This window comes from Apteryx rowi, unplaced genomic scaffold, assembly GCF_003343035.1.
Source record: "Apteryx rowi isolate R43461 unplaced genomic scaffold, aptRow1 scaffold_430, whole genome shotgun sequence".
Lineage (NCBI taxonomy): Eukaryota > Metazoa > Chordata > Aves > Apterygiformes > Apterygidae > Apteryx > Apteryx rowi.
In genome coordinates this window covers 426,429-443,797 of record NW_020450684.1, presented here as the reverse complement: position 1 = coordinate 443,797, position 17,369 = coordinate 426,429, and the positions used below count along the sequence as shown (strand labels likewise).

The 17,369-nt window shown below is 57.7% G+C and overlaps 1 protein-coding gene across 2 annotated transcripts in view; it reads right to left on the bottom strand.

Annotated features, from left to right (window-relative positions):
• Positions 1 to 685: 685 nt before the first annotated feature.
• Positions 686 to 17,369, bottom strand: part of DUSP8 (dual specificity phosphatase 8) — a 55,178-nt gene continuing 38,494 nt past the window's right edge. For both annotated transcript variants that reach the window (XM_026076438.1, XM_026076439.1), the window contains 4 exons: positions 4,994 to 5,160; positions 2,610 to 2,769; positions 2,269 to 2,392; positions 686 to 1,862 (listed from right to left, as the gene is read on the bottom strand). In XM_026076438.1, coding sequence (XP_025932223.1) covers positions 731 to 1,862; positions 2,269 to 2,392; positions 2,610 to 2,769; positions 4,994 to 5,160 — 1,583 coding nt within the window. In that variant the 3' untranslated portion in view covers positions 686 to 730. The remainder of the gene's footprint in view (positions 1,863 to 2,268; positions 2,393 to 2,609; positions 2,770 to 4,993; positions 5,161 to 17,369) is intronic.

The following is a 17,369-nucleotide window of genomic DNA, read 5'->3' as shown; positions in this document are numbered from 1 at the left end:
ATTTACGTCTCAATAAAAATCGCAGTAAAACCATTTACCTTTTCTTTGTGTGTGTGGTTTTTTTATATTATATATAATATATATTTATATATGTATAGGGCTGCTCTAGTGCAGCATTTTTAGGATACTTAGCCAGAGAAACATGGGGGAGCATGCTTAGTGCGCCGGGGCGTGAAGAAGGGGAAGGAGCGCATGTAGCTTTCCCGCAGCAGGTGCCCCTTCCCCGCCTCGTGGGAGAGGTGCTGGGCTCCGTCACTGCGTGGGAGCACCTGCGTGCCAAGCGTGTCCCGCGGGCCGGGAGACCGCGCGGCTCACCCTCCCCTCCCGCAACTGCCTGTCAGCAGCAAAAGTCRTAATTTCTGCCCCTTCCCGCTTGAATTTTATGCCGAGATTTCAACTGCGGATCTCCGCGTGCCGCGGCTCCCCGGCAGCCAACGGGCAGCTCTCCCATCGCCCCAGCAAGCCGCATGGTGCACGCGAGGGCCTGGGGTGACATGGGGAAAGTGGCTGGGGTTGCCGGCAGGGGAAGGAAACAAGTTGGGAGCGGGAGGGACACTAAGCATTCACCGTTATGTTTCCTGACTTTGGATTCATTCATCTTTGCTTTTTGTTTTGGTGTGTGTGCTCCTGAAAATACACACACGGGTATAAATACTCCCCCCCCCCCACCCCGTCTCTCCCCAGTTTAAATATCCCCCCACCCTTGCTCTCTGAGTGCCCGGGATGAATGTCAGGACACCTCAATGATTTCCATGCTGCCCGAAAAGCTAGACTGTTTGCCTATTTTGCCCAGGTCTTCCCGGGACCTGCCCTCTGACATGGTCTCCTCGAACTCCATCTGGCAGCTCCTCCTCTTGAACTGCTTCTCGGCATTGGCGTCCTCGTGCCAGCTGTGACGCCCGTCCCGCTGCTCGGCCCGCTGCTTGTCTCTCAGTCTGATCTCGCAGCTGCTCTGCATGGCGTTGCAGCTGAACGAGGAGTAGGAGGCGGCGCTGGCAAACAGAGCCCCGCTCCCTCCGCTGCTGCCACTCACGGCCGAGTCTGTGCCAAAGTACCAGGCGCTCTCCGAGGACGGGGTGCTCGGAGACTCCAGGTGGACCCCCCACGGGCCGACCCCCCCACCGGTGCCGTTTGGCGTGGTCGCCKGCTGGACAGGCTGCTGCCCCACGCTGGGCAGGCTGAGCCGCAGCGTCTGCTTGAGATTGTCCTCCACGCTGGTGCTTTTGTGCACAGCACACACCCCGTTGAAGTTGAGGCTGAGCCCGTGGGCAGGGGAACCTGCCTGATGCCTGTGCTTCCGCCTTTGCCTCACCTTGGCCTCCAAGAGGAGGTCTGGCCCGCTTGGCCAGTCTGGACTGTCCGGCACTGGGGAGAACTGGCACACACCGTTGGGTCCGGAAGGGCTGTCCAGCTTGCAGAGCTTCGGGGCTTCTCCTGTGTCGGCAGGGCCTGGGACGTCTTGCCTTAGGCCAGGGGAGTAGGCTGATTTGATGTCCAGGGAGAAGGAGCGTTTTAACCGGTTGGTGTCTTGAATGCGCTCTGAGGACAGGTGCAAGCCATTGAGTCCTTGCTGTAGTGCTGTGGGTGACAAGATTTTAGGAGTTCCCGCTTGTCTCTCAGGGTCACTGTGGGAGGGCGCTGAGCTTGTGCTTTTTGATATCTCCTCGGCCTTTTCTGAGGTAGATGGTGTGGAGTGCCTACTGCTCTCAGGCACCTCAGCTGGGTCCTGCTGGACATCCCCCTCACTCCGATCGCCCTGGGCTTTCAAAGCCTTGAGGAGCTTCAGACTCCTCTCATACTCCAGGAGCTGGCCCAGGAAGTTGAAGTTGGGTGAGATAGATGGGCGCCGGTCTTTAACAAACCTGCCGAGAGATACAAACAGCCATGGTTATCATTTGCTCTTTCACCAGGTCACCCCTACTCTCTTGGCCTTTCTGGGGAGAGGAGGCATYGTTCAGTACCTTCCGCCAGACCCTCAGGAACAAAAGGGTCTTGGGAAACCATGAGGCCTCAGGATGCTCTGGAGGTAAAACTAGGCCTTCCTAGACTTGGTGAATTTGGCCTCCTTCCTCCAGTTTACTGCCCCCAACCTTCCTCATTGCATGCACTCTGTGAAGGGGTAGCAGGGCTTGGTTACCCCAGGTCTCAGCTAAGGCAAGCCAGAGCTTCAAGGAGCTGCAGCCCTCTCTGTTTGGGCTCAGCCTGTTTTCCCTTGCTGGAGTGAAGCATATTAGCACAACCCCTCCCTATCATCTGGAGGAAACTCACCTGTAGGCATCATCTGATGACATACCCATGGTCTTCATGATGTAGGCRATGGCGATGGTGGCCGATCGGGAGATCCCTGCCAAACAGTGCACAATCACCTGGCAGCTGGACACCTTGGCCTTGTCTGGAGCACAGCAGAGGAAGCAGAGAGAAAGATGTTGATGTTGTCAGAGATGGTGAGCCAAATGACTCTAGCCTCCCTCTCCAATCCTCAACCTCTATGTGTGAAAGGACTAGGATTGTGTAAAGCAAGACTGCAGAGGAAAAATAAGTTGCCTGGGTTTTAAGGGCTGAGGTGGGCAGGGAATTGGAGGGTCAGTAACCATCATAACAAATCTCACCAATGAACTCAATGGACTTGTCCAGCCAGGGAAGCAGCTTCTCACAGTAGTTGTCATTGACAGGAATGCGCATGAAGTGGCTATCACAGATGAAGTCTGGCTTGGGACAGGAGTTGCTGGCATTGAGGACGTAGCTTATCCCATTCTGTGTCATCAAGTCCTGGTGAGAAAAAAAGCGATCAAACAATGACTTGAGTTCAGATAGCAGAGTGCTGCAGGTCTGTCTCTCCACACACCCTCTGCTGTTGCCCACGCAAGTATTTCCTCCTCTGACTGTCCCACTGCTGCTTTGGCCTAGCTGACCGTAGTGCAGCAGAGACAAGCAGAGAAAGATGAGCCCATTTGGATGACACAGGTTTGAAACTCAGCAGATTCTTTACTTTTGTCCATCTCTGGACAGACAAAAGACTCTTGGAAGGAGGTCCCAGAAGGAGAAAAAACAAGAACCCTGGTATGAGAGGAACAATGGGAAAATATAAGAAAGAAAACCAGCAAAAAGTCTGGATGAAAGCTTAGAAAACATGAGCTGAGGGACAGAGGGAGCATTTCACCAACAGAGTTGGGAGAGTTATCAGTAGGACCATGCATCCACCAAATTCAACCCATTTCTTTGCTCCCAAACCTCACAGAAACTTATCAGGAGTTCTCGGATTTGTTAGTTGTTCAAATTTCTTCAACGAACAGTGCCGAGTTCAGCCTGCAAAAGGCTCAGGTAAGCTACTCCCTGCTCATTTTGGGTACGAGCAACTGATAACTCAGAACATGCACTTTTTTGGCTGAGATATATATAGGTTGCAAGAGAAATGATCTCTTCCCTCATTCTGACTCAGGAGTAAACTATTTTCTGTGTCTTTTCTGCTTCCTCCATTGAGCCACCACCATCACTGTCCATATTTCTGACTCAGTAAAACATGATGGCACAAGGAAGAACTTAAGCAAGGAGGATCCAATGAAAAACTGCAGTGAGGGAGTGAGATGCAACATATGGGCCATCCCTCAGGACACAGGCTTGCTGGGTGGGCATCACTGCATCCACGCCAAGCTCCATGCCTTCCAGGGCTAAAACGAGCTTCACCCACCTGCAGGGCTGACTCAAGTTCATGGTTAACCTGACCCCTGTCCCTTTCCCCTCCAGTCAGATTACGTATAATCTGTATAAAGCAAGGGCAGATTATGTACAAGACAAGGGGGAACATCTGTACCAACTGCTAGGTCTCAATGCCTGGCCTGGAAGACCCAGAAGGAAAAAAGAAACATGGGGATAAAACAGTCAACCCGTGGAGCTGCCACGTGGGATCTCTGCCTAGCAAAGCGCCAGAGAGGAGAAACATCACTGCGCTTGCCTATGTATGACCTCTACGGTCACCCCGGCTCTGGTGCCTACGAACAGAGCTGTCTCCTGGCCACCGCACCACAGAGAGGGCAGAAAATGAGTCTCCAAAAGATGAATAAAAACTTCTGAGGAGGCGGGGAGGAAAGAAACCATCAATTTGACTGCCTGACGTGGACTCCTCTGGAGACCACATTGGGATTTCAGCCCCAAGTCCGCGGGCCATCGGTCCCCGCTTGCCCAAAAGCCTGTCCCTGGCAGCTCCACTGCAGCCCAGCCTCGGCTCTTCAGAGCCGGCCCAGCTCCCAGGCTCACATTCTTGGCATTTTTCTCTTTCATTTCCTTTTACTCCCTGTATATAATTTCTCTTTCCCTCCTTTCTGCCTCCACCCCCACTGCCGGTCGGATGCTTCTCCCCTGGCCCTCTCCCCCCTCGCTTTCCCCAGGCGAGGACGCCGGACTGGCTCCCTCCTGCCCGCAGCAGGCGCCCATCGGCATTTTAACTGCAGTTCCTGTTTCTTTCTTCTCGCCTTTATTTTTCCTTTAAACAAAATTCCTTCCCTGGCCTGACATCACCACGCAGCCATTCCAGCACCTTTAAAGGACACGGCCCCTTTTTCCTCCTCTCTCCCCATGGCAAATCTTTGCCTGTTTTCAGGCCTCCTGAAAAAGTGCTCTGTCTCTGGCCATAGCCACCTACACCCATGCTCCCCTAGTGGGATGCCCCAGCTTTCTCCCCCTCCCTCTGGTTCCCAAGGGCATCACAGAGCCGCTGAAGCTGGTCTTAACCAGGTCTGGGCACTTGGGAAGGGCTTTCAAGCCCTCAAGACCACACCGAAGCTCAGCAACCACCCTCCCCGATTTTGCCAGGCTCTCCCCATGTGCTCTATGTCTTAAGCCTCCTGGTAGGGTCCGACTCTGCACGGTCCTTGCCCCGGAGAGGAGTCACTACCACCCTCTGCCTTTTGCGTGGCTACAGGAGTCACAGTGCAGCCCTCTCCCAGCCGGGACAGGGTGCAAAGTGGATGTGCTTCCCACCCCAGCAGGGCTGTACCTTGTTTAAGACGTCTTTCTGGGAGCCCAGGTAGAGATGCGGCAGGATGCGCGTGGGGCCAACATTGGCCACAGGCAAGCATGGCTGGGAGATGCTCATCGGCAGGATGGCGGCTGGCTTCCCTTCGCAGAGCCCTGGGAAGCAGGACGAGAAGGTGGCGAAGCCTCCTGCAAAAAAGAGGGACGTTGAGGGTGCAAGCACGGAGGCTGAGACTGTCCCTCCTTGTGGCACAGCCAGGACCCGGCACCCCGAGGGTCAGGCTGTGGATGAAGCTGTGGTAACACCACTAAGAACGGAATTTTGAGGAGCAAAAATCCAACCACTATCGTTAATCAACCCAGACGCGCTGTGAGGACTGCAATGCGCGTACAGGACAGAACAGAGAGCCAGCTCTTATTTTCCTGCCTCATTGGATATTAATGCATACATGAGCTAGGTGACACCTTGCACCTGCTCTTGCAGATAGGTCTGCTCAAAGTGGCAGGCAGAAAAAGTTCTTCTTTTGGTTGCCTACTAGTCTGAAGACAGTCAAGTTCACAATTTGTTAGCAAAAACTGTCCAGGCAGGATGATGTGATGGGTTAGCGACACGAAAGTACTCCAGCAGCACAAAGCTCCCCAGGATTACAGCAGGCAGGGTCACGGAAGAGCGTCCGCTCGAGACTCACAGCAAGTACCGACCCTGCCTACACGTTGCTGCTTCTCAGAGCGCCCCGCTCTGCCCAGCCCTGCTGAGCTTGTGATTTCTGACGAAATCRCACCATCAGTATTGGCAGGCCTTTGCACTCGAGCGGGAGAAGTGTCACAGTCACGCAATCTGTTAGTGACACCATGCACAGATTTCCCATCTTCCCACAGCCAAACGGCTGCCTGGTTTACACGGCTGCGAGCACAGTGCTAATTAGAGAAGTGAGTCTGCAAAAACAGAGAGAGGGACGTAGCGTAGATTGTGCCAGAGGGGATGAAATTTAATTTCTTTTGAACAGATTTCCTAGCAATTTTTTATGGCCAGACGTTACTGAACGTGACTGCAAGCAGTGCCCAGTTTACTGCGCCAAGCTGGTCTGCAGTCATATCCATCTCAAAGTCCAATATTGAGAGAAAAAAACAGTTGCGGCAGTGGCAGGTAGAATACGACAACCAAAGCTACCAGTGCCGTGTCTGGCACTGTCAGAAGTACGGCCTAAACGCGAACGAACCAGCCTGAAAAGCAGCCCCCCCCCCCCCAAACAGCAGCAGTACTGCACCAGGGCAGYGGATGTTGCCGTGCTCGCCTGCCAGGCAGCTCTGGGAGCTGTATAAACGTAAAGAACGGCCACATGTCCTGTGCGGTTACATAAGCGCACCGGTTATCTCATTTTGCAGACTCGTGCTTTGTGGCTTAGGGAACCGGAGGGACCTGACTAAGAATAATGGCGTAGCCCAAAATGGGAGTTTGAGCCTCCAGCCTCCATCCATGTGGGCTGGGGCATAACACAGCCGAATACAGCATTCGGAGAAGGTATTGTGAAATGTTTCATGATAAGTGGGGGAGACCCACGACGGCCCCTTTCACCCAGCTATCCTGTTCTCTGGGCTAGAACCAGGCAAGTGGTGGCACAAACTCACTCCCGTCTAGCAGAGGGCATCTGGGTGACAGCTTGGGGCAACAGAGAGGACCTTAGGTTGTGTCAGCCCAACCAGCCTTCCCAGGGGGTTTCTAGATAATACAAATGACTAGATAGAGCTTGACATTATCCAAATAGCTGAGCAGACTTTGGGGGCTGACTCTTAAAAGGACCTGGATGCCTCCACGAGATCGTTTTGAAAGTCCTAGTCTCTAACATGGCAGCCCCTGGCCCATCTCTGCAGCTGAATAACACATTTTAATGAGCCTTTGGTTAGGACATTTCCATTCAGCCTCTCCCCTCTCAAGAAGCAGGTCAGGTCTGGGCACATTCTCCGTTTCCCTGCCCGGCTCAGACGGACAGGGTCTCAGCCCTTCCTCTCCAGGCACCTGATCCTCCACCTCCTTGCAGCCTGCAAGCCACGGTGTCCTGGCATCCAGCCTTCTATCCAAAGAGGAAGGCAACCTCCAACCAACCTCTCTTTCCTCCACTCTCATGTCTTCCTGGCTGGCTGGCAGTTAGCGTAAGTCTCAGCTTCAAAACCTTGCCAAGCTGGGCAGGGAAGAGTTAAGGCACCTTATCTTCTCCAGCACTTCCTCTTCCCTGGCTCTTTCTGACATGACATCACCTCTCAATTGGGACATTAAATCAGAGTGAAAGAAGGAGGCCCAGCACAGGTGCACGACAGCTCTGGTTACGGCTGTTCCCTAGACTGCGTCGGCATTGCCAAGGAGCATAAATCAGCAGGCTGAGTGTGGYGCGCGCACGTGCGGACCTCCCTGCCGCCCCTCTCCCTTGAGCGGCCAGCGCAGCCCCGGGTGGCCGGGAGCAGGCTTAGCTTCAGCTGCCCCCCTGCTCTGCAGCCACGAGGCACGGCAGAATCTCGGCGGGGATCTAACGGGGCCCGGAGGTGACCCTCAAACTCATGCTGAAGGACACAGGACTCCTTTCAAAGAAACCCAGGGCTCTTCCTGGGAGCAGGGCACCCGCACGCACAGCCCAAGAGCCCAGCACCCGCTGCCCTCCCCAGTCTCTCTCCCTCGCTCATACCCACGAAGAGCCGCCGGGGGCTGCAGGTGGCTTCCAAAGCCACAGCGCCAGGGGTGACATCACGGCTAAGGCAGGCCGGGACACGCTGCCGCTCTCCTAGCAACGCTATCTGCCCCCCTCCTTGCCCCTGCCAGCACATCCCTTGCCAGGTCTGCCAGGGAAAGCACAGGCGAGCGGCACGGGGACCTGCAGAGCACGTGAAGGTGCTCCCAGACAGCTGTGGTGTCACCCTTGGCTCAAGCAACAACCATCCCCGTGCAGGTTCAGCCCCGTGGCAGGGCGCAGGACGTCGCCTCAGCCCTAAGCGCGCGCGCAGCCCCGGTGAAGAGCACGGGAGCCCAAACCGGTGCACCTGGCTTGGCTTGCTCGAACCCGTAGCCCTGTGCAGCCCCTTCCTCCAGCACTCGCCCGGCAGAGGCGATCCTGGGCCACCACAGGACCGTCCTCATCTTGCCCAGGCGAGTGCCCGCAGGGGGGCCGGTGCTCTGAGGGACGGAGCGGGGAAAACCCCACCCGGCCCTGCTGCTCTAGCATGCCTTTCATTTTTAGAAAGCCAAGCAGCTCTTCCAAACAATCCCAAAGGCAGTGAATGTCCCTGGCAGGCCTCCAACAGATACCTGGGCTTTCCCCTCCGTACCCTGGGCTCCGGCTCCCAGCTCTCATTCGGAGCAGGAGAACAGCTGAGCCCAAAGGGCCGAGGCGACGGGGCAGCTCTGGGTCTCTCCTTTTATTCACAGTGCTGGCGCCAGGAGTGAGATTCTCCTGGCACGTCAGGAATTACTTGGGAAGGATGCGTATTTGACATGGAGTGGGTGGTTAAAGATCTCCAGTTTCTTCCTGTTGTTCCCCCCAAGCCTGGTGAGGGCTGGAGAGCTGGTCCCCCATGCTGCACAGCCCCGTGGGCTGGCCAAGGCTCCGGCATTCCTGCGGGCTTCCAAAAACATTCCCTGCTAAATCCAATGTTTTCCTGCCTTCTACAGTTACCTATGTCAGGCAGAGGTGGGGCCCAGGAGGAGAGGGGGGTGTGCAAATGCAGGGCCCCCGGCCAGAAGTGGGGACACCTTTGCTGCTCCTGCTGGAGATGAAGGAAGGAGGATCCAGGAGCCAGCACCTCCCAGGGTCAGGCCCCCAGGAGCGCTGGGGAATGAAAACCACCCCCTGATTTTGTGTGTGTGGGGGGGTCATTCAGCAATTCTCCAGGGGAAATTAAACTCCTTAGTGGCATCCAGCCAAGGAGCTTCAGGCTGGGCTGGACAGAAAGCAGCTTTTGGGAGGGGAGGGAGGGTGGGATGCCCTTGGAGGAAAGGGGGAAACTGAGGCACAGGCTTTTGCAGTGACTTGATAGCAGGGAAGAGGTATCCGCCCCGGTCCTGGGCTTTGCTCGCTAGGCCCTGACACCTCCCTTCACCCGCAAAGCGCTCCCCAGCCCAGCCCCCGACTCTGCTCTGCACAGACCCCTGGCACAGCGCAGGCTGCAAACAGGAGGGAAAAAACCCACAGCCGGTTCCCACTTCCAGCCCCCCCATCTTTGCCAGGCCTCCCCCCCTGCCCATTTTCTGACCAAACATCTCTGACCGCCCCCCAGTGAAAGCAAGGTCGCTAGAAAAGCGGAGGGCTGCAGAGTGAGGGCGCCAAGCCTGGGAAGCCTCCACAAGCCCAGCTACGAGCCCGGGGGAGATGCCACTTGTGGCTCCAAAAAGACCCTGTTGTACCACGGCTGCTGTCACCAGGGGGGACAAACCGCACAGCGAGATGCCCACAGAGCTGGCCCCTTTGCCTGCCTCTCCTCGCATGCGGGGCCCAGTGAGGCACTGAGACGGCTGCAGCTAAGAGGAACACAGAGCCCCAGGGCTGGCACGGGGCGGACGTCTAGGACAGGGGAAGGAAATTGGGGGCGAAAGGAGCAGGGCGCTGAACCTCTGCACCTTTAACCAAGAGCTGGGCAAGCRGCTGCTCACTGCGGACCACCCCAACCTGCTCTGGCTATGCTGAACTCAAGAGCCCGCTGTTTGCAGCATTGCAGATGCAGCGCGAGGCACTGGGATGTCCCTGTCCCGGGTGCATGAAGTGAGGAACAGCCTAGCTGCAAGTATCTCCTAGGATTTAGACACTAACTAGTTATACAGAGGGAGGTGGAGACTTAGGAGACCTGAGGAATGGGGCAACTTAAGCCTCAGTGGATACTTCCAACTTAACATATACTAGCAGTTCATCAGAAGTTAGCAGATCTGTTCGTGTTTGCTGTGGACACGCGGGAATACATCAGCCATGGGAAGATCTGAACCGTTRAGGCAGATCTAGGTGCTCACCTTCAAGAGGTCTCTGGGGACACACAGCTCACAGTTTGGGCCCTGGCCACATCTCAGGCGTTGCCCATTGCCCACAGGGTGCTGCGCTGAGCTCCCTGCCAAGGCCGGAGCAGCCGCTGGGGCACAGGTGGTGTCCCCCAGAGCCGGGGCAGGCGCAGGAGGGGATAGAGCCCTCCCTAGGGGCAGGGACACAGTGTGGCACTGCTCTCCTGGGGGTAAACCCCAGCTGCGGAGATYTGTAAGCCCTTGAGCCAAGTGGGACATTAGTGCAAGCGTGGATGGAGACTCCAGCTCAGCAGAAACACGAATTCCCCACTCCCCCTGTGCCCAGGCAGGCGATATAAAACCCACCACACCGTCATCCTCGTAAGGACTGCAGGAGGGGCAGCGGCAGGGAAGGAGCCCTGGCGCAGGCAAGGGCACGCTCACGGGAGGCAGAACAGCGAGACAGCAGGGCTTTCCCTCGGCAGGTAGGACGGGGAGGAGGGTGCAATTCCCATGCTCACCTAGGCACCACTGCGCTTGGAAGAGATGTCCAGAGCGGCAGGCAAAGTGGGGACACAGAGAGATGCTACTGGGGGATCAAAGGGAGATGTGCAGCAAGTTAAGCAGGGCTACCCCAATTCCCTGCCCTTATGAGCGGGGGAAACTCATGCTTCCTGCCCTGCGTTCATGCCGGCTTTGTAGGCTGGAAGTGTGAAACAGAGACAGGGAGCGATGGGGGCAACCTGGCTTGAAAGCTTTCTGGCCTGGTGCTTTCATGGCCTTGATCCAGCTCCCCACAGACTGCAAGAAACACCTACCAGCACAAGAGTGCTGCATGATCACACGGGCAGAGCCCGGCCCCTGAAGCCACCCCACAGGAGAGCCACGGGTCCATCCCCAGCCCCAGGAACAACCCCAGCCCTATGCACCTCTTAAATACCTCCTGGAGAACAAGTGCTGCAAACACAAAGCCACCCTGAGCTGCAGAAATACGGCCTCTTCACCAGCATCGCATGCACACAGCAGAGCGCGTCCAACTCAACGCCCCCCCCGAGCTGCAGAAATATGGCCTCTTCACCAGCATCGCACGCACACAGCAGAGTGCATCCAACCCAAAGCCCCCCCCACAACAAAACGAGGAGTAAAGGTGACATTTTGCCCCCATGGGCCATCAGTCTGCAGCAGCAAGGAGGAGGGAAACAGGCACAGGCAGAGCAAAATGAGCTGCAAACCCTCCCTAGGCCAGCTGCCGCCTCCTCACCCCCAGCTCACAGCCTAGGAGCAGGCAGGAGACCCAAGGGCATTTTTAAGAGCTGGATTATAGCCCGCCCTCGTTGCTCCTGTAACGAGGTTAAGCAGCCGCTGCTGGTGCTGCCGGGAGGCTGGCGTCGCAGGTTGAGCTTTCGCCGCAGCCCGAGGCCCCACCTGCCGGTTTTCCGCAGCCCGGCGCAGGCCCGACGCCTGTTGGATACCAGCTCTGCAAGCCCGGGGATGCTGCAGCGCTTTCGTGCCTGTGTCCCCGGCCAGCATCGCCCCCGGCCGCCGCTCGCCCCGGCCCTGTGGGGAGACACGGCTCCTGGCATGGCAATGCCTCCCTTTTGCACCCCTGCGGTGCGTGGTAGGCAGCAGGGGCGGCTCAGCCCAGCGAGCCCCAGCACACTGCCCCAGTGCCTTTGCAGCAGGTTAAATGAAAGGAAGGAAAGCCGAGGTGCTGGCTGCTTCGCGTGTCATTCCCTGAGCCTCTGGGAAAGTCCCTCTTTGCAAAATCCCTTCTCCCTGCTTCTCGTGCTGGGTGGGAGCCTGTGCACAGCAGCAGCTAAGCCGGGCAGCATGATGAAATGCCGCTTACCGTCACCCTTACTCATCGCGCTTTGGGAAGTTTCGCAGGTTTGTCAGAGCCTCCTGCTGCCTGGGAAGTTTGTGAGTTTTTCCACTGCTACCATCCTTGTTGCTTCTCCCTTGGCGGCTGCTGCCCCGTGCTTGGCTCCTTTGCTTTTTCCACCACCCTGTCAAGCTAGAGGACCTGCCCTCCCGCTGCCCTGCCAAACCTCTGGCCGAAATCAGCATGAAAGCTCTTGCTCAGGGCTCACCACCCGGGCTCGGTCCTGTTCCCGGTCCAGGTCCCACCGACCCAACGGACGGGCAGAGTCCAGCTGCCTTCGCGATGCTGCCTGTTTCTCAGTGCTAGGCCAGCGGCGGGGTTTCTGGAGGCCAGGCCTGTGGCGCATGGGCAGCAGCGCGAGGCGCCTACTGCCACACGAGGGACGCACATTGCGAGCAGCCCAGTCCAGCCAGATCTTCCTTCCGACTCGGTCTGAAATCCCTGCGCTCTGTGGTCTGGGCAACTCGCCCTCTCCTGGTTGATGCTCTCCCAGCTGCAGCTTGGGATAAACTGCCTCCCAGTCACGCTGGCTGTCTGCGGCGTGAAGCGTGCTTTGAGCCGCTATTGCCGCTAAGCCCAATCCTGCGAAGCCCCCTTAGGCCGCTCCGGCTTGCATGCACACAGCCCCTCTCTGGCTTCTTTACTCCCAGCCGCCTCAGTGCAACGGAGGGAAAAGCCCAGCGCTAACCCGGCCCCTCCGCTCACATCGCATCCCGCCGCTCCCCTTCCACCCTCCGTCCCGCTCAGCCCTCCTGTTCTCCCCCTACCTTCAGCTTCGGCTTTCGCCCTCCCTTAATTTGGCACTGGATTTCATCACGCCATTGCAGGGTCCTTTTTTCCAAGCAGTTGGTATGAGAAAGCAGATGAATCAGCCCTATTACTGATTCATGTAAATCCCCCGTTTCCCCAACTGTCATCTCCTTCCATCCCAAACAGCTTCAGCCCATCTGTTGCTAAATCTCCCTGCCATTTCCTAACCTGTGCCATCCCTCGCTGGCCTCGCAGATTGGTCCCAGACCCCCACATCCCGCTGTCTCCCATTGCTTGTCCCTCTCCAGATTTCCCAAATGAGCAGAATACTTCCTTAAAAAAAAGGAAAAAAAAACAGAAAGGAAGCCCTCCGCCCACACAAATACACATACACTCCCAGAGCTGCTGGTCTTGATTTTCCTCTGGTGACTGGGCCTGCTTTGGACCAGCCTTACTTGTTCTAAGTAAAGAAAAATGTGTCATTTCCATGAGTGACTTATTACTAATGACACCATCACTGGGTTATGTGGTTCATGCCACAAAAACCTGTCAAGCACTTTTAGCAGGCTCCCATTTTAAGTGGTGGTGGAGGGGAAGTTTCTTGATTCAACCGTTCGGCAATCTAGGTCATTCCAGGCTCGGCATATTTTTAAGCTGCTCTAGTTAATATCTCCTTCCTCCGCTTGCCCTTCACCCTGGCACTATAGAGGGGCGACACTGCAAAATCCCTGTCTAAAGAAGCCACTGTCAAGATGGGAACGCAGCAGTGTTACTAGTGAAGCGAAATGGCTCCATCGGGCAGCTGCGCGGATGCGGCTCTAGGAAACTGCTTCTTTCCCACCTCCCTGCCCTCGCTTGTCTTTTCCGCCGAGCCCCCCCTCGCACCGGGCCCCCTTGCCCGGGGCAGGGATGAYGGCAGCGGGCTCGGGCGCCCAGCACGGTGGCGGTGCCGGCAGCCAGCTGCCTCGGCGGCTGGGCAGCGCGCGTTGCAGAGCGCGTCGCCCGCCGCCTTCCTCCTTCCTGCGCTCTCCTCCGCTCCGGCTTCGCCCCCGGCTGGACTCGCTTCAAGGAGGAAGGGGTTAGCCCTGACCTGAGCAGGCAGCCTTGCCGGAYGCTATGGGGAGGCATCTGCAAGTCGGACGGGACGCGTGCCGGATGCCGGCACCACTGCAGCCACCCCTGCCCACCGCAGGCAGCTCCTCACCTGTGTCGAGAAGCCACCCCCTTCTTGCACCTCGCGACCTTAATTTTCCTGCAGGTCCCTGCAGGACCAGCCTAGCTGCCTCTGCAACGGCTTCTGCAAAGTGCCCCTGCGTGGAAATTCTTCATATCCCCCCCCCCCTCCGAATCACTCTCCGAGCTCCTCCGTCTCCGTGCTGGCCAGCTGCCTGCTCTCTTTGTATCGCCGCCGCTCCCGCTCGGCTCCCCCGGCAGCCGCTCCGCAAAGGCAACCTCTGGCCCCCGGGCAAAGCCGGGCTCGGCCAGCAACAGCCCCCTCGTCCCCCTCCGTCCCCGCCGGAAGGAAAGGAGCCGGCCGGCTGACAAACCTCGCATGTCCCTGCTCTCCTTCATCCTCCGCACCCTTATTTTCAGCTTCAGCTGCCCCTCGTGCATGTCTGTCCAGAACTGGTCCTCGGAGGGAGCAATCATTACATCCAGAGGCATCCAGGCTGCGTCTCCCCCAGGCACCTCCTGCCCTAGCCAAACAACAGCTGGCAGGCAAAAAAAACAGCAAAAAAAAAAGCCACCTCTCCAAAAAAAGCAGCCAACCCCCCCCCCAACGGCAAAGCACAGAGAACCTCCCCCCAGCTCCAGCCTTCAGGGTGAATCGGAAAAAACCCAAACCGGAGGGGCCGCGGTTGGGGGGGGGTATCGCAAGCCCCGTTCCCAGCGCGGCCGCCCGCCTGCCTCCTCTGCTCTGGCTCCCTGCGCGTGCGGCTCCGGAGCCAGCCGGGATGAGCTCAGCCCGCGAGCGAGAGGCCGGCCGAGCCGCGGCGGCGCGCCCATAGCTAACGGGTCAGGCACGCAACCGCATTCCTTACTCAGCACCCAGACACGCAGCGCGACTCCACGCGGCGGCTACGCCGCTCCACCGCGCACCGCTCGCGCAGCGCTTAAAGGCGCAACAGCTCTTTTCCGCCCGCCCTCGGCCGCCCAAAGCCCCGCGCGATTTTGCTGCCCGCAGAGCAGCGGGACGCGGCCGCGTTGCCCAAAAGCCGCAGCTGCCGGAGGAAACGGACCTCAGCACCAGGCTGGATTTGGCTCGGGGGAGTTAATTCGGAGACAGTGACTCGAAGCGAGGAAGCACTGAGCTGTGCAGCTAATGCGGTTTGCAGGTGCCCATCACCATGGTACCTATCACCAGCACTGCTGAAGAACAGGGCTTTATTCCAGCTCAGAGCAATCCTTCCTCCTGGGTAAGGAGAAACGTGGAAACCTCTTGGATTTAACAAGCCCATTTTCCCCCACTGCCTTGGGCATCAGCAGATAGGAGTGAGCAGGACTTTTGCCTTGCATGGAAGAAAACATTTTCCAAAGGGCTGCCCTGCTTTAATGTTACCCCAGTATTTGGGGGGGGGGCAAGATTTACTGTGAAATGGTATGCGATCAAAATTGCATGCCAAGGGGGTGGCTGCCCCTCTCCAGCCCTGCTGCATCCGGTGGTGGGGCGCCTGGGGCCGTGCTGCTGCCCCTTGCCCTGCCCCGGTGTGAACAACGGGTGCCCCCAGCTGCGTGGTTTAGGTCTGAACGCCAACGTGAGGAAGGGAAATGCAATAATCACCACTTCACAGCAGGGAAACTGAGGCAGAAAAGATTAAATAGGTTCTCCAGGGTATAACAGGAGGCTGCTGCAAGGCAGACCTCTGAACCTGACCCAAGGAGCAGGCAAGTGCTCTCGCCACTGGCTCATCTTTACTCTCCGGTCCTTGATGTCTCTCTCTACCAAGGCCGACGCAGAGACCATGAGCCAGGCACCCCTGAGGACACTCAGCCCGGAGAGATTCAGACAGCTAGAGGCGAAAGGGACCCAGCAGCTGGGGGTGAAAGGCTCTGGTGATGGGCAGCCCGCATCTACGCCAGAAGAAGCAGCGCTGTGGCAAGGTCTCAGCCACACGTCCAGTTGGCACGCAGCCGTGGCAGCCAGAGTTATTTGCTTGGTCCCAGAAGAGCAAGACCGTTGCCTGGAGGAGATGCACATGCTGCTGTGGTCTTCGACGGTGCAAAAGTACAGTGAGAAGCTACATGTATGAATGGTCCTTCCCAGTCCCACAGGGGCTCAATCCATGAACTGTGATTTCTGAAGCAGGTGGGGGCTGCTGCATGGTCTCTTTACATTTATCCCCCTTCCCTCCCACCCTCGGTGCTCCTTGATACGTCCCCACACAGCTCAGTGCAAGCTTACTGCTCTGCACCCAGGCCTCCAGCAAACCATTCAGGATTATAGTAAGTGGAGGCAGGGGGGCGGGGGGGCATGTATTGTGTCTTTGAAAACCAGAAGCTTTATGGGCTGAAAAACCCAAGGCTGAGCCATATGTGAGTGACTTCAGTGTTTTTCCTTTGAATGACATCACATGAGATGAGGTCATCGGCATTAAATGAGTGCTCTCCCCGCCCTCACCCCCTCCCTTCCCACCCCGCGGAGCCAGCCTGCTAATGAGCCCTGTTGTTGTAACGAATATGGTTTGATTATTATCAGATGTGGGTCAGAGGTTGGCGAAAATTCAAAGCGTGCTCGAACGAGACTGGGAAAAAGAGCAGCAGCGTCCCCTCCACGAGCCCCGCGGGGAAGCGGCTCCCCCAGCCCGGGCGCCGGGCCGCGGGGCTGGACCAGGGTGCTGCCGCTCGGCGCGGTGGCCCACACGGGCTCCGCTCCTATCCAGCGGCTCTTGCCCGGCTGAGGGGGACGATGCAGGAAGCACTTGGCGAAACCCTAAGTGCCGCCCTCAACCTGCCCCCGATGCAGCAACCCACAAGCACGCATTGGCCTTGCTGCGCTTCCCTCTGCTTGCTGCTGGGGACTGACTCACTCAGGCTTGCGAGAGCCCTGGGCGCGAACTATTTTTGTGCTGGCAGGTTCCTCCAGGATGCGTTCGGACCTTGTTTTCTGCTCAGGGCAGCTGGGGCTGGGCGCAACACCTCGGACAGCCCTTCGTGCAGATGGCGGGCCCACGCCCTGCCTCCCCTCCTGCCCGCGCTGAAAGACAGGAGAATGCAGGTCCCTTCACCAGTGTAAGGGCTTCCCACATGGAGATGCCTCCTGCAGCCCACCTTTCCCCAGACACAACTCTCCTCCTTGGCTCTGTCCTGCCTATGCACCTCCCCATTATCTTCACCCCTTCGCCATGACCAGGATAGAGATTTGGAGCTGGTACTGGGCTAGGGGGGAGGCAAGCAGAGAGAAGAAAGGCTGTTTCTTAGTTCAGAGGCCAGTCCCTCATGCATATCGTTTGCATTAGACCTGCTCTGCTTCGAAATGGAAGGGGACGATCCCCAAAGGTGACCTGCTTTGGAGGGCAGCGACCGGCAGTGCCTCCTTGGCATGTGTCTCCATGCTCTGTCCACGCTCACTTCCAGCGCTTCGGTTCCTGCCCCTCGGCCGCTTCCTGGGGTGCCCTCGCCCCCGCGTTCCTCCCGGATGGGTGTCCACRAAGCAGGGAGCGAGTGGTACGTCGCCGTGTGTTCACTCAGCAACGAGGCCCCTGCCCTGCCGGCCCTGCCAAGGTGTCACTGCTGGTCAGGGCTCGCCAGAAAAACGTTTTGCTGCTCCCGCGCTGCAACCCGCTGCGTTAGGCC